Raw genomic sequence first — 20148 nt, 5'->3', positions numbered from 1 at the left:
ATCATACATAAAAATTATTCTAAGTCGAGTCCAATCAAGTCTGAACGTTTTTAATTACAAAAAATAAAGGGTAAAACAATCAGATTTTTCTTGAAATAATTGCAATTATTAATATTATATAAATATATTGTAAACACACGTTTGAGTACACGTTTGACATACATTTTTATATACTTTTAACATAAAATTATCAACACAAATTGTTTAATATAAAAACTAAAAAAAACTAATAAAACAACAATAAGTTGAAAAAAATAAATCTGTGATTAACTGTTCACTATTTAATCATCTTTAGTTCTTTTTTTTTAGTAGACAATCGTTCTATTATTTATTAATAATTATCAGTAAATACAAATAACTATTTACATAATTATTTCGGGAGTGCCCGAACATGTTTTAATTCATGACAAAGCCACACAGCTGAACTGAGTAATAATAAACTACCAGATTGATGTAAAGCAGCTAATGGAATTGGTACGTGATAAAGAAGGGTTGAAATACCTAGAATGACTTGTAAATAACCAAAACAAACAATTGCAAGTACTCCTTTTGCTCCCCTACCAGGAAGTTTTAATTTTCTTGACATAAAAGCTACAGCAGTTATCATCGATAGTGTTGTTATTCCCTAAAAAAAAAGTTGATATATTTTTCCAAAGCCCATATAATTAGTGGAGTTATAAGAATGCATGCAGATAAAGTAAGTTCATTACTAATATTCGATGATCAAACTGCACTGTTGTCGGATTTTCTGTAAAATTCTTCAGAAAAGGTAGTAATACGAATAAGTCATCAGGTATCCATTTATCAGCCATTTTTGGGAAATTATTGTATATTAATCCAGCATCTAAGCCAGCAACAAAAGCACCAGAAACAGCAGTCAAAAAGATCAACCCTTTTGTTGTATAAACATACTTCTTAAATTTAAGTAAATTTTGTATTAATGTATTTGCTAATTTTGGTTCATTAGATGAATCAAGGTACAACTTGTTTGCAGGAATTAAATGATCCAATGCGTTATAAAGAAAACCTGCATAAATAACTAGCGCAAGACTCAAATGTGATGCTAATCGGTACTGTGATACTCGGGGAACATCGTTTGGACCATCAAATCGATTTTCCAAGCCCGATTTAACCATGTACCATCCCATTAATCCTTGCAGGCCAATTAAAACTGCTAATCCAAAAACTTTTTTTTTCATCGGTTGAGTTAACATTCCCTTATACCAAAAATATGATGCTGGCAAGAGAAATACTGCGCCTATAAGTCTTCCCCACATTCTATGAATGTATTCCATCCACCAAATTCGTTTAAACTCATTTAGTGTCATATGTTTATTAGTTCTGCGTAAATAAAACTCGATTTGTAGTTGATATTATAATTATTAATATAAATTCACGCTAACTGTTTTACATTACCCTAATAATACTCACATTTGAAATTCTGGATATAACTGATATCTTTCAAACTCTGCTTTCCATTCATCCTCCGTTACTGGCATTTTTTCTCCTAACAATTGCCAGGTAACCATGGATAATCCTGATTCTGTTAATCTTGTAACACCGCCTACATTTACAATGTGTATTAAATTCAATCAACTTATTTTTCATTTTGTTTATAATTTTATTAAAATTATAATTCCTTAGTTACATAATTTATATAAATTATAAATATTATTAAAAATAGTTTGGAATGTATAAGGAAATTATTTTCCCCAAGTTGTATCAATAACTTCGGTGATAATTTTTTTGATAGTTTCAAGAGTAGTCGAATAAATAATAATACCTAATGCTACAGCAACGAAAACCATTCCACCACATATTAACAACCAGGAGCCAACAATTTTGTCAGATTTTTTTACAACAGATGATGAAAGTCTTGTAACTATTACAGCAGTAGTTGATCTAGTAGTTGCAATAGTTGGACTAATTTTTCCACAGTTGCTCCAAAGATTTTTCCATTTTATTACACCATTTCTATTATCTTTTAATCGGTTTGTACAAATATTTTTGAAATTCAAAGTTAATGAGTGACCATTCATTAACTTGCCGAAACCTCGAGAACATAACCTCGAGGTACAGAACATTTTTAAAGAAAAATATCTTATATTCTGTCAACTTAAGTGTTAGGTTGTTAATCGATGATTATCATCTGAACTTGGAATTGTTTTCTTTTTAGAAATCAAATTAACATTAACAATTCAATATTCTTCACTTTAAAAAGTGCGTAAAATTCTTCACTGAATTTATGAATTCAAACGAGAATGTTTTGTATCTACAAAAAATAGGTGCCATAGGAAATTAAAAGCACCCCTCCTTCAAGATCTACTTGATCGATTTTCTACGGAAATAGTATTTTCTTCCATCTTGCAGTCATTTTAGTAACTTCCAACTCAGTTCCCAAGCTCCCATGAGAACCGAGCTTCTCTGAATTCTGTTCTCTGTCAGCACGTAATTCCGGATCTCAGTTCGTCTACAAAAATGGCGACTCGTCTGTTGAGGGTTGGTTCCAGTTTGCGAACTTTTTCAGATAAAACATCACTCATTAAGGTAATTAAGTTATGAATAATTGACCATAATAAAAAACTGATTTATTTTACTGTTTCATCATCAACAGTACTCAATCTATCAATTTTACCTTCTTACGTAATGTGTTGTGCAGTCATGACTGTATCGATAGCACTTTTTCATATTTTTTATCAAATTTTTGACTATGATGATTTGTGAATAAATTTATAAATTCGAATTTTCCCATCAATACAGGACCGCAAACAATGGCGATCTACAGCTGCATCACTCAAGCAGATTCTTATAAATCAACCACCAACCAAGACAACAATCCTCGACAGCGGAATGAGAGTTGCCAGTGAAGATAGTGGAGCACCGACAGCCACAGTAGGCTTATGGATTGATGCTGGCAGTCGTTGTGAAACAGATGAAACTAATGGAGTTGCTCATTTCATGGAGCACATGGCTTTTAAAGTAAACTTCGTAGTTTATAACCAATATTATTATCCTAATTAATTGTAATTAATCTCTAACATAATTATTTTTAAAAATGTTCATCAGGGAACAGCTAAACGATCGCAGACGGATTTGGAGCTTGAAATTGAAAACATGGGTGCGCATTTAAACGCTTATACCAGTCGAGAACAGACAGTTTTTTACGCCAAATGTCTGTCTCAAGACGTTCCAAAAGCTATCGAAATTCTCAGTGATATCATCCAAAATTCTAAACTTGGAGAAAATGAAATTGAGCGAGAACGGGGAGTAATTCTGAGAGAAATGCAAGAGGTCGAAACGAATTTGCAAGAAGTTGTATTCGATCATTTACATTCAACTGCTTTTCAAGGAACACCTTTAGGTCGCACAATTTTAGGACCAACAGAAAATATCAAGTCTATTACACGAAAAGATCTTGCTTATTATGTTAAAACACATTATGGACCTCCCAGGTTTGTTCTTGCTGGAGCTGGTGGTGTAGATCATAATCAGCTAGTCGAACTTGCTGACAAACATTTCGGTAAAATGACAGGACCTCATTATGATGAAATTCCACCAGTATTAGTACCTTGTCGATACACTGGATCAGAAATTAGAGTCAGAGATGATTCAATTCCTCTAGCTCACGTAGCTATTGCTGTTGAAGGAGCTGGATGGGCTAGTGCCGATAATATTCCACTCATGGTTGCTAATACTTTAATTGGCGCTTGGGATCGTAGCCAAGGAGGTGGAACCAATAATGCTTCCAACCTTGCTCGAGCTTCAGCTGAAGATGGACTTTGTCATAACTATCAGAGCTTCAACACTTGTTACCAAGAGACTGGACTATGGGGAATCTATTTTGTTAGTGACCCTCTAGTAATTGATGATATGGTTTGGAATATTCAACAAGAATGGATGAAACTTTGCACAAGTGTGACAGAAAAAGATGTTACCAGGGCTAAAAATATTTTAAAAACTAATATGCTTTTGCAACTTGATGGAACCACCGCCATTTGTGAAGATATTGGACGACAAATGTTGTGTTATAACAGGAGGATTCCTCTTCACGAATTGGAGGCGAGAATAGATGTGAGTGAATATTTATGTTGAATATATTTTTAACAGACTTATTTAACTTAACTTAAATGATAATTTTTTCAGAGCGTCACCGCAAAAACTGTACAAGACGTTGGAATGAAATACATTTACGATCATTGTCCAGTAGTTGCTGGAGTTGGACCTGTAGAAAATCTTCCAGATTACAATACAATTCGTGCTGGAATGTACTGGATACGCGTTTAAATAGTTTAAACCATTTTTAAACTTAAAATAAATAAATTAATTAAAATCTAATGGTAGTTAAATATTATTAAGTGGTTGTAAAGACTCCAAAAAAATTAAATGAGTTTTTAAACCTAGTTACGTTTAATATTCACCATATTTAACTGGTACGAAATAATTTAAGAAGTTTATGTAATAATACAAACATTTAATTAAAAATATACAAGAATGTTTTTTTAACATAATTCATTGATTAGAGATAATATTACAAAGACATCAAATCTCATAGAGAAGTTTATTGACTAGATTACTTAAGTAAAGCGGTAGAAAATTGAAAATTGTCAAAACTGTCATCAATGTTGTTCCCAAAAAGAGATTCGTCGGAGAATAATTTTAGTGAAAAATTGTTTATCACTAAAAGTGTCTATAACTATCTAGATTGGCTAGAAGTTGTGTTGGATTGTGATACAATCGAGTCTTTGCAAACTTTCGATGTCATTTCAGAGAGTGGTTCTAATTCTTTAGAGTTAATCAATTCGAATTCAGTTACAAAATAGTAAAAATGTTTGTAGCAAGTATTGACATGAGCTTCCTGAAATTGAACAAAAACGTTAATGTGGTTATTTACTTTAGAATAAATGAAAAAAAAACCATAACAATTGCTTACCGCTCCAATGGCCACAATTCTATCAAAATGATGAATGTAAACATGAACAAAAACTCGGAATAACCGAGTAAGAATTTTCTTACAGAGAGAAATGAATGTTTTAGGAAATGGCACGTCAGTAGATACTGGAAAGACTGCTTCGTTATTAATTTGTGCTTCGATCCAATCCATGAGAAGACTTATATATTGAGGAGCAGGAAGTGCTGTCGGTTTTTTGTATTTTTCACCATCAGCCCATAAATATTCAAATCTCGCACCTCCACTCATCGTTGGGCAGGAAGCAGAGTCGCAATACTCAGAAATAGTACCATAGATTAAATTTATTCTGTTAAAGAAATCGACAACTGAAAATAGAGATGTATCATAGATTAATAGCGAAAACGTGATTAATCAATTTATTATTATTCTTTACCATGAACTGCTATCCAATCATTGAGATCTTCACCAGAAGGTAGTTTTACGGCAGCACGAAGATTAATCCCTGAATTCAATGAAGCTTGAGCTTGCTTATAAAGCGAATATCTTAATGTTCCATGAGTGAATTTTTTTTTTGGTCTGAAAGTCTAGAAATGTGATATTAAGATAAAGTTTTCATTCAATATTTTCTTGAATAATTTTTCTAAAGGTTGAATGATGGCTAATAGATAAGTGTGAAAATATGCAAAAAAGATTTACTCACTTTTCCTTTTTGAAAAAATTCTACAAACCCACTGAGTGACATTTTTAAAATAGGTTATCTATGACTCAATAATTACGTGTTTCCTGTGCTTATATACTAATGAATGCCCAAGTGACAATACAACACAAACGCTTTTATGAGCAACAAAAGCTATCTATCACGACCTATCTAATTTTATTACTCCAAAATAGGATAATGGTGGTTTGAAATAATTAAAGAACATTTCGTACTTGAAAGTTGTTTTTTTCAGTAATGAGTATTTTATTTAGGTGATAATGACATCACTGTCTCATATGTTATGCACACGTTGCATGTGAAAATTATAAAAAATAATCGATATCTTCTACCATCAGACATGTATTTTCTTCTTATCAATCGTTAAATTTTTAATTTCATTTTTGTTGTGAAGGTGTCGTTGTATATGAATTCCTGATGATAGATAAGTGGTCATTTTTGTTATCGATAATAGGTCAAATAGATTTGAAATATAACACATCTTTTATTAAAATTTCTCCAAAAAAATGGTATAATAAATAACTTAAAAAATCAAAAACATATTTAAAAAATATCACTGATATGTTTTGTTTACATATTTTATTATAAATTAAATTTAATCAAACACTTAAGATGTCATTTGATTAATATAATGCGCGCGCAGTAGTCATATTATATGTGGTCATATGATCTTCGTTGGGCAGTGCTCGAGACAGTCGTGTTTTATAGGCGTTGACTTCGTCCTTCATTTCTATCAGTTCTTTTTCCAATTAAAACATTTTAAAGGGACTTTTAGTCAGTAGTTTTGAGTTTAATCGGCATTTAAATAACTAAATTAATCATGGCTCTTAGCGACGCTGATGTACAGAAACAGGTAAACTCCAAATTTGTCAAATTTATAAAGGTCCTTGAGTTTTTACCTATTGATATTTGTACATGACGAAAAATGGTCCTAACGATATATTTTTCATTTCGTTTATTGATTAATTGATATTTCTTTATTTTAAACATTTGATTTAAAAAAATCATTTTTTGATGCTAATTGTTTAAATATATTTTTTAGTAGTTGATAGATAAACAAATCTCCACACTGTATGTCATTTGACAACTCTAATTTTGGATCAAACTAATGAAAATAATGTACTTTTCGTAGATCAAGCATATGATGGCTTTCATCGAACAGGAAGCCAATGAAAAAGCCGAAGAAATTGATGCCAAAGCAGAGGAAGAATTTAATATTGAAAAAGGTCGCCTTGTTCAGCAACAACGACTCAAAATTATGGAGTATTATGAAAAGAAAGAAAAACAAGTTGAGCTGCAAAAGAAAATGTACGATATTAGAAATATTTTTCAACATGAAAATCTCTCTTAGATTATCTAAAAAGTGATAAGACTTACTTCTAATTAACTATAGCTTTGCCTAGAAATGAAGCAAGAGCTTATTCTAAAAGTATGACATTATTAACCAACAAATTCAATAATTTTGTTGTTTGATTTTCAGTCAATCGTCTAACATGCTCAATCAAGCAAGACTCAAAGCTTTGAAAGTTCGTGAAGATCACGTAAAAACCTGCCTTGATGAAGCCAGAAAAAGATTAAGCCAAGTAGCTCATGATCGTGCAAAGTATAGTGAAATATTAAAATTATTAATTGTTCAGGGATTATATCAGGTAAAACTTGATTAGATAGAAAATCATTGACTTATTGAAATCCAATTCAAATCTCTTGATAATAATTAAATTATTGCATTTTCTAGTTGATGGAGCACAATGTTGTGCTACGCGTTCGTCAAGTTGATCTGCCTCTTGTAGAATCATTTCTAGATGAAATCTCTGCGATATACAAAGATATTTCGAAAAAAGAAGTAGTTATAAAAGTTGATCAAGATAACTTCTTACCAGCTGAAAGTTGTGGAGGTGTTGAGTTGTTTGCATTGAAAGGTAATAAATTGTTATTTTCTCATAATTAAATAATGATTTTTCATGAATGAATAAGAAATAATATTACACATTATTCTTTTAGGTCGTATAAAAATTAACAATACCTTAGAATCTAGATTAGAGTTAATTGCTCAGCAGTTAATTCCTGAAATCCGATCAGCATTGTTCGGTCGTAATCCAAACCGCAGATTCACAGATTAAGAAATAATAAACATCATAACTAAAAAACATTCCCTATTCGCAAATGTTAAATCTTAAAAAGCACACTTTCAACAGGATTGAAAATTATATGCCGAACTAACAACTTCAATATTTGTTAGAAAGATTAAAAAAAAAACAATGGCGAAAAATAAAAAAAATGTGCGTTCGGAATTATGGCCTACTTAGAGTGTGGGTAACTATTGTTGTTAATATATTATTAATACATTGTATTTCATAGATATATCTTGGCAAAGTGCCGCTATGAATTTCTGTTTCATATAAATATATATTAAAAAAATATTTATCATTATAAACAAACTTACTCAAATTTTTATTTGAATATAAAAATTTTTTTAGATTTATTTTTAGGTGAACGCACATTAGTCGCAATTTAATTATTTAAAGCGCAATAAATGTATTTGGATTGTTAAATATTGTAATCATGAACATAAATCATCTTTTATCCCTTTGATTGAATATTTTCCTTATAAATAATTTGAACGATATGAATTTATAATTAAATTATACGAAAAATATAATTATTGATCAATAACAATATTCGTGAGAGTATTATAAATATATATAAATGTAATTCACTTGTAGTTAAAATGACCTAAATCTATATTGTGCATGTTAAAATTAAATAAGCGAATATATTTCTGTAAATATGTATTTAATTCGTTGTACTATACAAATCTCAAATATCATAGAGGTTCGAATACATTTGAAAAATGCACTAAGTCCAATTAAATGTGTCTCATTACGACGTTTAATAAACATAATTATATAATTTCAATCAAAAAACGAATTATATTAATTTTACGAGACTTACAAATAAGTAATAATTCTTTACTTCACTCAATTAGTATGTCATTAAATTTCAATTGATTATTGAGACTATTATTGGGAAAAAAGCTTGTAAAAAATTATGATCGTATACTTAATACCATAGGAAATCGGCAGTTTTTATTATTCCTGAGTCAACAGTCTCCAAAATTGTATCAATATTCTATTTTTATTCAGACAGAACCTGCTATCCGTACACATGAATACTGAAATAAAGCTCTATTTAGTGTTTTGAAACATTTTTTTTCTCAAACCCATATGCACTCAGTAAATTGTGCGCTGGAATCGATTTCGAATTTTTTGATTGTCTCCCTGTCATGGATTTATTTTGATTCTGTAATCTTTTACTGTTTCTTATAGCTACTGGACTATCCTTATTCGAAACTAGTTTTGGATTTGTCCATTTGAAAAAAGAACTTTTTACTGAACTTAAACTAGAGTTGTTCACAGAAAAATCTGCAATGTCATCAGAACTTGGAGTTCTTTCTATTGTACGTTTATTTTCATTAATAACACATTCATGATTTATTAGAAGATCTGATTCAACAATTTCATTATCTTGAATGGATGGTTTTTGACAGTTATTTAATGGAGTTGCTTCAATAATTTCTTCTGTTTCATTTGAATTATTCAATTTCTCATCATTACCATCGTCTTTCAATTCTACACCGGAATCAGACCTACAAAAAATTTGTTCTTTTGATTTTTTAGGAATATCAGTAATATTATTTTCTTTGTACTCATCAGGCGGAGTAAATGGCAAATCTTCATCTTGTGTTTCCGGAACAATGCCAACTGGTTGATTCGTGTCAGTTTGTGATGAATCAGGATCAAAATATTTGCTTTTAATTATATTTTGATCATCAACAACAGTTGGTTCCATGGCAATAAAAGTTCGCGGTCTTCGTCGAATTTGGCCACGAATTAAACAAGGAGAAGTTTCCTGTTTCTTTAAAAATGGATTCGATTTATTTTTCGACATTGGAGAAGGTGTTTTCATCAGATTTTCTTCTTTACTCTCTTTTTGTGTTGAATCCTCTTTTGCTGTTGGTTTTTTATTTTGGTGTATTGCATCATTACCATACAATTTCACAATATCCTTATCACTTAACTCATCTTCCATGTCTTCATATGAACGTTTTAAGGCAATAGATTTTTCTTTCAAGACTTCTGTATTAAGAATTACAGTTTTACCAGCTGTATTTGGCCATATATGTTTTTCAGGCTGTTCTTTATGAGGTGTTTTAACATTCTTTTGAATTCTAAATTCTTTAGACCAAATACTCACATGATCAGCAACATATTGAATGTCCCAAGCAGGTTTTCTTTTTCCAATATTTGTCAAGAATACATCCGGATCAAAATTGTGCATTTTTCTTAATGAGATTGGATCATAATTTCCAAGAGCCAATTGCCATGCTATGTCTTGGGGTTTCTCATCTCCTGCATGATGTAGCTGTTCCGGCGTTACGTCTGGTGGAGGAGAATTTAATCGCACTTGTTTCCGTTGTAAAGGGCAAAATACTAATTGATGTTTAAAAGTTATTAATGCTCGAATAAATGCGTCACGATAATCTTCAGTAACAACTAAAGACTTCATATTCAAATGGGAGCCTATACGACATAACGCCCTATGTATGTCAGGATCAGTATTTTTTAATATAAATTTACATGCTTTACTTAGTCCTATTCCTGGAAGTGAGGGTAAATAATCACAGCCAGATAAAATACACATGTGACGAAATTTATCTATGTCAAAAAGATCTTCCCGAATTTTCATTGCTATATGAATACGATCTTGTTCAACTAGAAGACCATTACCATATACATCCATTTTAAAAAAAATCTGTAACAAAAAATTATTGTCAACAGATTGAATTAATTTATTGTATTGAAAAATAAAGTTGCTTGAATTAATAGCTTACTTTTTTGCATCCAAAAAGAGTTAGATCGCTATCTTCGGTTATAACAACGTCAGCTATTCCAGATAAATTCAAATAAGCTAATTGAGCATCTGCTTCATAAGGAGCAACAATACAGTCAACGTTCATTTCGTGGCATTTTTTCATAAGCTGTAGTGCCATTTCATGGGTAATATCTACTGATCTTCTAAGAAGTGTTCTGCCTTCAGCAGTACGACCCATTTTAATCAATTCTGCAGCTCGTCTTTTGTTATCTGCTCTAGATCTAATATTCCATCAATTATTAAGTGTATTTTTATCTCACACTATTTATTTTTAGCCTGTAATTTAAAAATACATACGATCTTCGTTTATCTTCCGTTTCAGCCTTGGCAGGTAAATGACATCCATCAAACACCAAAATTGGTTTGATTTTATTTGCCAGCAACATGTTTACAAATTTCAAACAATATGTCACGTATCTGGAAGCAGAAATAATTTCATGAATAAGTAAATAATCATTTGTCTAGATAAGTAAGCATTTCTTGAATTATAAAAAAAATTGTCCATCTTACGCATCGGTTGGTTGACCTAAAGCTATCTTCTCTGCACAAGAAAATGCTCCCTTATGCAACCAACAGTAAGTATCAACAGCAACAGTACCTCCTGAAAATTGACTTATATTCCCTTTTTTTGATGCTTTTTCTAAGAATGGAATGAGTCCAGTGATACCCATGATATTCAATTATTAGCTTAATATTAACAAAGACTATTAAAAAACTTTCACAAGTTGTTCAATTATTTCATGTCCAACTTTTGACATAAAAGTTTGAAATTTATCCTTTCTACTTATTGTAATTAACGTAAACTTATCTTTAATGTTTATTCTATGTATGTAGAATCACATGTTAATTCACTAAAGTATGAAAAATACTAATGAAATGCTTAATTCAAAGCAAACAAGATGTTTACACTCCGAGAAGCCCCCAGAACAACGAATCTAATCTACACAGGTGGTTTTAGGTTACATATTTAGGCGCGAAAAAAAGGAAGATAGTTATAGGTTTATCGAAGGAAAAAATTTCCTAAACGTATAAGTTTAGGATTTTTGGATACTAATGATAAAAACTAATAACTCCGAAAAAGAGAAGATTTTACTTCAAATATAATACTACTTCTCCTTCAAATTATAGAATCATTTTTACCAATAACAGGTTACTTATTGGCATTAGAAAACGACGCTGGTGACTAATCACATCAATTAAAACAATGGACTATGTGTCTACAGAATATTTTGGTTGAATTCAATTGTTTGCAGTCATTTTTTGTAAACAGTCGACCTCCATACCACCAAATTGGAGAAGAATACTCATTTTGTCATTAAATTCTCGATATTATATTTTTTTGATATTAAAGAAATTTGCAACAATGGCCTCTTATAAGGTATATATTTGGATATCTATACATTAAACACAATTTCAAATATATTAATTACTTAACCTTAATAACAATTAGTTGATTAATATTTCTGATGAATTTTTTAAGCCAAACGAATCAAAGCGTGAGGAATTTAGAAGATATCTGGAACGTGCTGGAGTTCTTGATGCTTTAGCTAAAATTCTTGTATCTCTTTATGAAGAGCCTGAAAAACCAGCTGATGCTTTGGAGTAAGTTATATTCCTTAGTATTTTTACTTATATTTGCTATGAATAGACCACTACTAATTGAATTTGATTATTTTTATTAATAGATATGTACGTAAACAACTAGTTAATATGACTAAAGATAATACAGAACCTGAGTCTGATCTAGAAAAAAAATTAGAAAATGCTGAAGCTGAGAATCGGGAGCTCCGAGAAAAACTAGCTAAGTTAGATTTAAGTGTAGAAGAATAATTATTAGAAAACTTGATTATATTAACTTTGTGCCTTAAAATTGTTATGTATCATTTGAAATTCTATGGTCATAAAAACATTATATTTGTTCAATGACTAAATTAAACAGTATTTTTTTACTGTGATTCATTATTAATTTAATTAAAAAAGAATATAAGTAAATATAAAATATTGAAATGAATTCAATTACAGAACTGACAATGTATGTTACACATGTATGAAATATAAATAAACTTTATATTTATTACATTTAAGAATTAATTAATTGCTAAAAAAAATTATTTCCCAATAATAATAGTTTATTCAATTAATTTTATTAATTAAATATCAATAATGTAATTAAATATTAATCTTTTTTTTACGAAGATTTAGCAGCTTGTCTTTTCTTCACATCCCAGTTGTAGATTCTTGCCATATTCACTTCAGTCGTCGTAAATTGATCTCTCACAAAATCTAGATCATGCTCCACTTGACCTAACTTAATTTTTGCAGTTTCAATATTTTTTACCATTAATTCTTGTGCATCATCTAAAGTATACTCTAACATTACATTAGCACCTAGCCATAAACATACTTTTTCAGTAGGAGGCACAATGGCTTTTGCAAATACTTGTTCAGAAAGTAAAAATTGTGTTTCAAGATTATGACTGCTATTTTTTTCTTCTTGAAGTTTTTTAATCATTTCCAATGCTCTTTCTAGTTCAGGAATTTGTGACTTCAACCTCCTTCTTTTGCTAGCTAAATTGTATTCCATAAATTTGTATTTTCCATGGTTTTCGTCCCATTTTCTTAAAACTTTGTTAGCCTGGCCATTGTTTTCTGGTAATGCCATAAAAGCATCGACATCTTCCTATAAAAACAAAACGAATAATTATATAAATTGAAGTTTGTGAGCTCAAGAATATATTGATACCCATACAAGGGTATGGAAAAGTAAAAAAATGTTGAAATTATAAACCAATAAAGAGGTTATGTGACTGATTACTTTTTAACATAAATACATACCACAAATACAGCTTCAGGTATACCAGCGTACGTTTTTTTATCTTTACTCAATTCCAATGTTTTATTTTCTTCCTCCATTTCAGAAGTTTCTTTACAGTTTATGCAGAGAAGTTTTCTCTCTGCTTCGTAAGAGAATGAAAATTTTTCTCTCCAATAGCGTTTCTTTACAACGATAAGGCAGAATCCTACAGTTTGTTGTTCACTTCTACCAGAGAAGACTTCTACACGCTCCAAAATAATTCAATAATTAATTGATAGTTTTTCTTTGTAATATTTGATGTCTTAAGATCCATTCATTATTTCTATTACTTGGATGCTAAAAAAATTTTCAGTTTACATCCTTGCAAACTTAATAAATTTAATTATTAAATAAAAATATCCATCTGTAAATTCGAAATGAACGCCATGTTACGTTCAATAAAGTATTTATATTTTATAGCGTAAGGGGGCGTCTAAATGGGTTTCTATAAAGTTGCGCAAACGCAATACAGGCAGCTCACACGCACGGCTTGATAGACGCCTATTAAAACGCTTTGTTACCGCCATAATTGTGGCATTGTGAAAATTAATATATTGCTGCTCACATCATTATTTATGCAATTATTCAATGAAAAGTACAATTTAATAATTATTTATTGATTTCTTTATTTATTCTGTCGTGAATTCCGTACTTTTACGTTCGATATTTATCGTTTTTTTATCTAATGCACCCGAATATTCATAGGTTATACACGAAATTTTAACGGAAAATTTCGTGAAATCTGATCAATACGCGTTTGGAGTTGAAGGTACAGTAATCCAACATTATCCTTCAAATCTTAAAGTACATTTTTATTGTCAAATAAAAATATTGTATATTATATTGAGTTTTACATTTATTTCATTATATTTAATGGTTAATTTTTTTTTTTGAATTTTTTTAGATCGAATGGATCCGCCATGTTAATGCACTAAGCAAGCACAGAAGAGCTAATCTCAAGTATTTTCTATAAAATAAACATTAAGTCACGATGTATCTATATAATTTAACCCTCCAGCGTGCCACCGGAATTACTCATGCAGTCCATGGTAATTTTTCCGGCACGAAACTCCAGGAGATTCTTGTCTCAAGGGGTAAATCATTGGAACTTTTACGACCCGATCCAAATACCGGCAAAGTACATACTCTGTTAGCTGTGGAAGTTTTTGGAATTGTGAGGTCCCTCATGGCCTTTCGACTAACTGGAGGAACAAAGGATTACATTGTAGTTGGCTCTGACTCTGGGAGAATAGTTATTCTTGAATATATTCCTGCAAAAAATATTTTTGAAAAAGTACATCAGGAAACTTTCGGAAAAAGTGGATGTAGAAGAATTGTTCCAGGTCAATATCTAGCTATAGACCCTAAAGGACGAGCTGTTATGATAGGTAAAAATTAATCTTTTTCATTGATTAAAATTATTATGAATATTTATTAATTTTTCAAAATGATGATTTAAACTGTCCGTGTTTCACCTGAAATACATTGATTATACTCATCAGTTACTGATATAAAATTTATTAACTTTTTATGTAATCTTAGAATTACTTTAGTAGATTATTAATTGAATTTTTCATATCATTTTCAGGTGCGATTGAAAAACAGAAGCTTGTTTATATTCTTAACCGAGATCCTGAAGCTCGCCTTACGATTTCATCGCCATTAGAAGCTCATAAAAGTAACACTCTAGTATACCATACAGTTGGTGTGGATGTTGGATTTGAAAATCCCATGTTTGCTTGCCTTGAAATTGATTATGAAGAAGCCGATAATGACCCCACTGGTGAAGCTGCTATTAAAACTCAACAAACCTTAACTCTCTATGAACTAGATCTTGGTTTAAATCACGTCGTTAGAAAATACAGCGAACCCTTAGAAGAACATGCAAATTTTCTCGTCTCTGTTCCCGGCGGAAATGATGGCCCCAGTGGTGTCCTAATTTGTTCTGAAAATTACTTGACGTACAAAAACCTTGGGGATCAACATGACATTCGTTGTCCAATTCCACGACGAAGAAACGACTTGGATGATCCTGAAAGAGGAATGATATTTGTCTGTTCAGCCACACATAAAACAAAGAGCATGTTTTTCTTCTTAGCACAAACAGAGCAAGGAGATATATTTAAGATTACTCTGGAAACTGATGAAGATATGGTTACAGAAATAAAGTTAAAATACTTTGATACTGTCCCCGTAGCTACAAGTATGTGTGTACTAAAGACTGGTTTTCTATTTGTCGCTTCGGAGTTTGGTAATCATTATCTTTATCAAATCGCACATCTCGGAGATGATGATGATGAACCTGAGTTTAGTTCAGCAATGCCTCTTGAAGAAGGAGACACGTTCTTTTTTGCTCCAAGACCTCTTAGAAATTTAGTCCTCGTCGATGAGATGGATAGTTTATCTCCTATTATGGCATGTCAGGTACTTGATAAAATTTGATTTGTTTAAGAAACAACTATTAGCATCATCAAGTAGGGACTTGATATAATTAATATACAATTCTCTGTGAATTGATGCAAGAATAATTAATTTTCGTCGCCTTTGACTTGTTTTTTTGCTTGCAAGCCGAAGTGAACTCGATTATTGACAGTTTATTTCATTTTTAATTAATTTTAATTGCTTCAATCAAGCAGAAAAAATATCACTTTAAATTTTTATTTCAAAGGTTGCTGATTTAGCCAATGAAGACACTCCACAGCTTTATATTGCTTGCGGCAGAGGACCAAGATCTACTTTACGAGTTTTACGACATGGTCTTGAAGTATCAGAAATGGCTGTGAGTGAACTTCCGGGTAATCCAAACGCTGTCTGGACCGTAAAAAGAAGAGTTGATGGTTAGTTATCACAACATGATTTTTGCAAGGTTTCGTAGATTAATTTGAATTTTTGTGTATTGCATAAAAATTTCTATAAATTCAACGAACCAAAAAAAAAAGAAGATAGTAACAAATCTGGTGGCTTGATACACTCTTATCAAACACCAGTTATCTCTTTCAGGCCTCCTACGAGCTAATGGTTGACCAGTCCAGTCCTTGAATGATCCTGAGGTAAGAGTGAATTGAATCAGCTCGGATTATCATTATGGTTGGTTCAAAGAGACCAAATGTGATAGAGCTTTCAGCAAAGATGTACAATATAGTTACAAAGTTGATAATATTATTGTTTTTGATATAAATCTACTTTTTTCTTAATCTGGATGATAAATATGGTTTGGGTTACAGAGAAATATGATGCGTACATCATTGTGTCATTCGTCAATGCTACTCTTGTCCTTAGTATTGGAGAAACTGTAGAAGAAGTAACAGATTCAGGTTTTCTTGGCACTACGCCTACCCTAAGCTGCTCTGCACTCGGAGAGGATGCTTTAGTTCAAGTGAGTAATTATTAAAAAAACTTGTTAACAAGTTTCATTTGAAATTGAAATAATTCAAGCGTAAAAGAATAAAAGATGTATAAGCTAATTCGATAAAAAATTAATTGATGCACTGCGGTATCTCCGGCACCTGGTTAACCCACGTGACGGTCGCATTTATGTGCTAAATTATTTTTCAAGTTATTGCATCGTTGGAGAATTGTCTATCCAATGATTATTCTCCTGGTAATCTGACTTGTACACGTGTCAATAGTTAAATTCTTTTTTAACAATTTTTTTTAAACTCTTCAGCTGGAAATTAGAGTCATTCAGCTTTATAATTTAAACTTATTTATTATTTCAGGTGTATCCGGATGGGATTCGTCATATCCGTGCCGACAAGCGTGTGAATGAATGGAAGGCTCCAGGGAAGAAGACTATTGTTAAATGTGCAGTAAATCAGCGGCAAGTCGTCATAGCACTCACCGGTGGTGAATTAGTCTACTTTGAAATGGATCCGGTAAAAATAGCTGCTATTATAATAAACAATGCCGCATTATTGTTCTCTTTAAGATTTCAAAGTAACCTTGGAGATGTATAAAATGCGAAAAATATTTGTCACTCAATAATTACTATTTTTAACTGAAAACTTTTTAAAGTTTCTTAGTTTCTTTACGGAGTGAACAAATAAACTTTAACACTTTATTTGTAAATAATTATTTGTAAATTGTTTAAGAATAAATTGTAAAATTTTTTTTTTGCATTCTCAGACAGGACAATTAAATGAATACACGGAAAGGAAGAAAATGCCGTCGGAAGTAATGTGTATGGCATTAGGAAACGTCGCAACGGGAGAACAACGATCTTGGTTTCTTGCAGTTGGATTACAAGACAACACAGTAAGAATTATTTCATTGGATCCTTCAGACTGTCTTTCATCGAGAAGTATGCAAGCACTACCAGCAGCTGCGGAAAGTTTGTGTATTGTAGAAATGGGAGCATCTAAAGATGTTGATAATCCAGACGATAATGTGATTCAACAACAAGCTAGTTTGTACCTTAACATTGGATTACAAAATGGAGTCTTGCTTCGGACGGTTCTTGACCCAATATCCGGAGATCTGGCAGACACTCGTACTAGGTACTTGGGTTCAAGACCCGTAAAATTATTCAGAATACGGATGCAAGGTAATCAAGCCGTGCTTGCGATGAGCAGTAGATCGTGGCTGAGTTACTATTATCAAAATCGATTCCACCTGACTCCCCTTTCCTATGAAAGCTTGGAGTTTGCTTCCGGATTCAGTTCAGAACAATGTCCTGAAGGAATAGTTGCCATATCTACAAATACACTGAGAATTTTGGCACTCGAGAAGTTAGGAGCTGTGTTCAATCAAGTAAGTTTTCCGCTTGAGTACACTCCACGTAAATTTGCTGTCCATGGAGATTCCGCTCATCTCATTATCATCGAAACCGAACATAATGCTTACACTGAAGAAACAAAACAACAAAGACGATTACAAATGGCCGAAGAAATGCAAGAAGCAGCTGGTGCTGAAGAGGCGACAGTTGCTAGAGAACTTGCAGAAGCATTTTTATCTGAAGAGCCTAATGAAGCAGTTTTCGGTTCACCTCGAGCTGGTCCAGGTTTGTGGGCGTCTCTCATCAGAATTATGGCACCTACTACAGGTCAAACATTTGAAGTACATCGGCTTGAACAAAATTATGCAGCTTTATGTCTATCATTAGTCAAATTTGCGAATCAAGGAGATCAATTATTCCTTATTATTGGTGTGGCTAAAGAATATCAACTTAATCCACGGCTTAGCAACGGCGGATTTTTGTATACATACAAGTAAGTTAAATACATTATGAAATATTATTTTCATTTATTTTCAAAAAAGAGACTATATACTACTTTTTTTCATTCATTATATTAAACAATGATGACATTATCACACTATCTGTGAAATATTGATGATATTCCTGCAGTACTGAATTCATACATTCAGTCTATTTATGTTCAAAAATCGGTAAACATGCTTTGATTATTAAGAATTTTTTTTCTGTTTGCACAGAGTAAATATTGAATGTACGAGCATTGAATTAGTACACAAAACACCTCTAGATGAAATTCCACTGGCAATATGTCCTTATCAAGGCCGAGTTTTAGTGGGAGTTGGGCGAATGCTACGATTGTATGACATGGGAAAGAAAAAACTATTGAGGAAGTGTGAGAATAAGCACATTCCGAATGCAATTGTATCGATTAATGCTGTAGGCCAACGGATTTTTGTTAGCGACGTACAGGAATCGGTTTATGCAGTACGGTACAAACGCCAAGAGAATCAATTAATTGTATTTGCTGATGACACGCATCCAAGATGGATTACGACGACTTGTGTTTTGGATTATGATACTGTTGCGACAGCTGATAAATTTGGAAACATTGCGGTCGTACGACTTGCGAGTGGAATTAATGATGACGTTGATGAAGATCCTACTGGGAATAAAGCCTTGTGGGATCGAGGGTTGCTGAATGGTGCGAGCCAAAAGGCTGATACTGTCGCCTGCTTTCATGTTGGAGAAATTGTTATGTCACTTCAAAAAGCCACTCTTATTCCTGGTGGATCTGAAAGTTTAGTTTACACAACTTTGAGCGGCACTGTGGGAGTACTTGTTCCATTTACCAGCCATGAGGATCACGACTTTTTCCAACATTTGGAGATGCATATGCGTTCAGAGCATCCACCACTTTGTGGCCGTGATCATTTGTCTTTTAGATCGTATTACTATCCCGTTAAGAATGTTATTGACGGTGATTTGTGTGAGCAATTCAATTCAATAGAACCGACCAAACAGAAAAGTATATCAGGTGACCTGGAGAGAACTCCATCCGAAGTTTCCAAGAAGTTAGAAGACATCCGAACACGTTATGCATTTTAAATAAAGTTAAGTTTCATTTCATTTGATAAACAAAATTTTTATTTTCATCATTCACAATTGAATCATATCTTATTTTACAATAAAATTCTATCATCAGTAAAAAAATTCATTCAACAATTATTAATTATGTTTTGTAAATACGAACGGACGGTACACTTTAAGTGATCAATATAAGATTAAAAAGTTCTGTGTATAAATCATTTTTTTTAGGTTACAATTATTTATTGTAATAATAACGAATGAATAAAAACAACAATTTAACAAAAACTGTGTTTTTTTCAGAAACTATAAATTAATTCTAATTGCATTGTCATCCTATCTCTTCAAACTCACTTGACCTTATTTCCCTGTGTAAATAAGTGTATGATAAGGAATTACAGAGCAAGAATGATGAGCTGTATAAAAAATAAGGAATATCTTGATTTGAAGGGAAGAAAAAT

The 20148-nt window shown here is 31.7% G+C and overlaps 8 protein-coding genes across 8 annotated transcripts; 4 read left to right on the top strand and 4 right to left on the bottom strand.

The window, feature by feature from the left end:
* Window positions 1–298: 298 nt before the first annotated feature.
* LOC118072570 (cytochrome c oxidase assembly protein COX15 homolog) lies at window positions 299–2305 on the bottom strand. The gene is made up of 4 exons (XM_035092549.1): window positions 1784–2305; window positions 1432–1564; window positions 711–1341; window positions 299–625 (listed from the first exon to the last, which is right to left on the bottom strand). The coding sequence occupies exons 1-4, from the start codon at window positions 2082–2084 to the stop codon at window positions 371–373; spliced, it is 1320 nt and encodes a 439-aa protein (XP_034948440.1). The 5' UTR covers window positions 2085–2305; the 3' UTR covers window positions 299–370.
* Window positions 2306–2388: 83 nt separating this feature from the next.
* UQCR-C1 (Ubiquinol-cytochrome c reductase core protein 1) lies at window positions 2389–4335 on the top strand. The gene is made up of 4 exons (XM_035092548.1): window positions 2389–2547; window positions 2761–2979; window positions 3067–4071; window positions 4144–4335. Exons 1-4 carry the CDS (start codon window positions 2479–2481, stop codon window positions 4282–4284), a joined length of 1434 nt encoding a protein of 477 aa, XP_034948439.1. The 5' UTR covers window positions 2389–2478; the 3' UTR covers window positions 4285–4335.
* Window positions 4336–4503: 168 nt separating this feature from the next.
* On the bottom strand, window positions 4504–5971 carry Mob3 (MOB kinase activator 3). The gene is made up of 4 exons (XM_035092550.1): window positions 5610–5971; window positions 5343–5493; window positions 4931–5274; window positions 4504–4855 (listed from the first exon to the last, which is right to left on the bottom strand). Exons 1-4 carry the CDS (start codon window positions 5649–5651, stop codon window positions 4694–4696), a joined length of 699 nt encoding a protein of 232 aa, XP_034948441.1. The 5' UTR covers window positions 5652–5971; the 3' UTR covers window positions 4504–4693.
* Window positions 5972–6287: 316 nt separating this feature from the next.
* On the top strand, window positions 6288–8548 carry Vha26 (V-type proton ATPase subunit Vha26). The gene is made up of 5 exons (XM_035092721.1): window positions 6288–6477; window positions 6757–6932; window positions 7105–7273; window positions 7360–7543; window positions 7626–8548. Exons 1-5 carry the CDS (start codon window positions 6445–6447, stop codon window positions 7742–7744), a joined length of 681 nt encoding a protein of 226 aa, XP_034948612.1. The 5' UTR covers window positions 6288–6444; the 3' UTR covers window positions 7745–8548.
* A 147-nt stretch (window positions 8549–8695) lies between these two features.
* Window positions 8696–11672, bottom strand: tos (Exonuclease tos). Its single transcript, XM_035092720.1, has 4 exons — window positions 11067–11672; window positions 10854–10973; window positions 10516–10777; window positions 8696–10436 (listed from the first exon to the last, which is right to left on the bottom strand). The coding sequence occupies exons 1-4, from the start codon at window positions 11225–11227 to the stop codon at window positions 8814–8816; spliced, it is 2166 nt and encodes a 721-aa protein (XP_034948611.1). The 5' UTR covers window positions 11228–11672; the 3' UTR covers window positions 8696–8813.
* A 102-nt stretch (window positions 11673–11774) lies between these two features.
* On the top strand, window positions 11775–12487 carry LOC118072855 (c-Myc-binding protein). Its single transcript, XM_035092997.1, has 3 exons — window positions 11775–11934; window positions 12037–12158; window positions 12242–12487. The coding sequence occupies exons 1-3, from the start codon at window positions 11920–11922 to the stop codon at window positions 12384–12386; spliced, it is 282 nt and encodes a 93-aa protein (XP_034948888.1). The 5' UTR covers window positions 11775–11919; the 3' UTR covers window positions 12387–12487.
* A 177-nt stretch (window positions 12488–12664) lies between these two features.
* mgr (merry-go-round) lies at window positions 12665–13584 on the bottom strand. Its single transcript, XM_035092996.1, has 2 exons — window positions 13392–13584; window positions 12665–13236 (listed from the first exon to the last, which is right to left on the bottom strand). Exons 1-2 carry the CDS (start codon window positions 13467–13469, stop codon window positions 12745–12747), a joined length of 570 nt encoding a protein of 189 aa, XP_034948887.1. The 5' UTR covers window positions 13470–13584; the 3' UTR covers window positions 12665–12744.
* A 318-nt stretch (window positions 13585–13902) lies between these two features.
* Sf3b3 (splicing factor 3b subunit 3) lies at window positions 13903–19747 on the top strand. Its single transcript, XM_035092703.1, has 8 exons — window positions 13903–14179; window positions 14315–14798; window positions 14999–15834; window positions 16079–16247; window positions 16635–16786; window positions 17130–17285; window positions 17536–18617; window positions 18841–19747. The coding sequence occupies exons 2-8, from the start codon at window positions 14402–14404 to the stop codon at window positions 19706–19708; spliced, it is 3660 nt and encodes a 1219-aa protein (XP_034948594.1). The 5' UTR covers window positions 13903–14179; window positions 14315–14401; the 3' UTR covers window positions 19709–19747.
* Window positions 19748–20148: the final 401 nt, after the last annotated feature.

Source organism: Chelonus insularis, unplaced genomic scaffold (assembly GCF_013357705.1).
Source record: "Chelonus insularis isolate UGA/USDA-ARS -01 unplaced genomic scaffold, ASM1335770v1 contig_94_pilon, whole genome shotgun sequence".
Lineage (NCBI taxonomy): Eukaryota > Metazoa > Arthropoda > Insecta > Hymenoptera > Braconidae > Chelonus > Chelonus insularis.
The sequence above is the reverse complement of the archived record's forward strand: the minus strand, read 5'-3'. Positions and strand labels throughout refer to the sequence as shown.

Coding starts and splice junctions, on each gene's coding strand:
- UQCR-C1 (XM_035092548.1), top strand. CDS start 2,479: ATGGCGACTCGTCTGTTGAGGGTTGGTTCCAGTTTGCGAACTTTTTCA. Junction 2,548..2,760: donor ATAAAACATCACTCATTAAG/GTAATTAAGTTA, acceptor CCATCAATACAG/GACCGCAAACAATGGCGATC. Junction 2,980..3,066: donor TGGAGCACATGGCTTTTAAA/GTAAACTTCGTA, acceptor AATGTTCATCAG/GGAACAGCTAAACGATCGCA.
- LOC118072570 (XM_035092549.1), bottom strand. CDS start 2,084: ATGTTCTGTACCTCGAGGTTATGTTCTCGAGGTTTCGGCAAGTTAATG. Junction 1,565..1,783: donor TTTCGTTGCTGTAGCATTAG/GTATTATTATTT, acceptor TTGTAAATGTAG/GCGGTGTTACAAGATTAACA. Junction 1,342..1,431: donor TTATATCCAGAATTTCAAAT/GTGAGTATTATT, acceptor TTATTTACGCAG/AACTAATAAACATATGACAC.
- Mob3 (XM_035092550.1), bottom strand. CDS start 5,651: ATGTCACTCAGTGGGTTTGTAGAATTTTTTCAAAAAGGAAAA. Junction 5,494..5,609: donor AATTTTTTCAAAAAGGAAAA/GTGAGTAAATCT, acceptor TCACATTTCTAG/ACTTTCAGACCAAAAAAAAA. Junction 5,275..5,342: donor TGATTGGATAGCAGTTCATG/GTAAAGAATAAT, acceptor CTCTATTTTCAG/TTGTCGATTTCTTTAACAGA.
- mgr (XM_035092996.1), bottom strand. CDS start 13,469: ATGGAGGAAGAAAATAAAACATTGGAATTGAGTAAAGATAAAAAAACG. Junction 13,237..13,391: donor TACCTGAAGCTGTATTTGTG/GTATGTATTTAT, acceptor TTGTTTTTATAG/GAAGATGTCGATGCTTTTAT.
- LOC118072855 (XM_035092997.1), top strand. Junction 12,159..12,241: donor AAACCAGCTGATGCTTTGGA/GTAAGTTATATT, acceptor TTTTATTAATAG/ATATGTACGTAAACAACTAG.
- tos (XM_035092720.1), bottom strand. CDS start 11,227: ATGGGTATCACTGGACTCATTCCATTCTTAGAAAAAGCATCAAAAAAA. Junction 10,974..11,066: donor TTAGGTCAACCAACCGATGC/GTAAGATGGACA, acceptor TTCTGCTTCCAG/ATACGTGACATATTGTTTGA. Junction 10,437..10,515: donor CTCTTTTTGGATGCAAAAAA/GTAAGCTATTAA, acceptor TTTTTGTTACAG/ATTTTTTTTAAAATGGATGT.
- Vha26 (XM_035092721.1), top strand. CDS start 6,445: ATGGCTCTTAGCGACGCTGATGTACAGAAACAG. Junction 7,274..7,359: donor TTGTTCAGGGATTATATCAG/GTAAAACTTGAT, acceptor TGCATTTTCTAG/TTGATGGAGCACAATGTTGT. Junction 7,544..7,625: donor TGAGTTGTTTGCATTGAAAG/GTAATAAATTGT, acceptor TTATTCTTTTAG/GTCGTATAAAAATTAACAAT.
- Sf3b3 (XM_035092703.1), top strand. CDS start 14,402: ATGTATCTATATAATTTAACCCTCCAGCGTGCCACCGGAATTACTCAT. Junction 14,799..14,998: donor AGGACGAGCTGTTATGATAG/GTAAAAATTAAT, acceptor TATCATTTTCAG/GTGCGATTGAAAAACAGAAG. Junction 17,286..17,535: donor TCTACTTTGAAATGGATCCG/GTAAAAATAGCT, acceptor TTGCATTCTCAG/ACAGGACAATTAAATGAATA.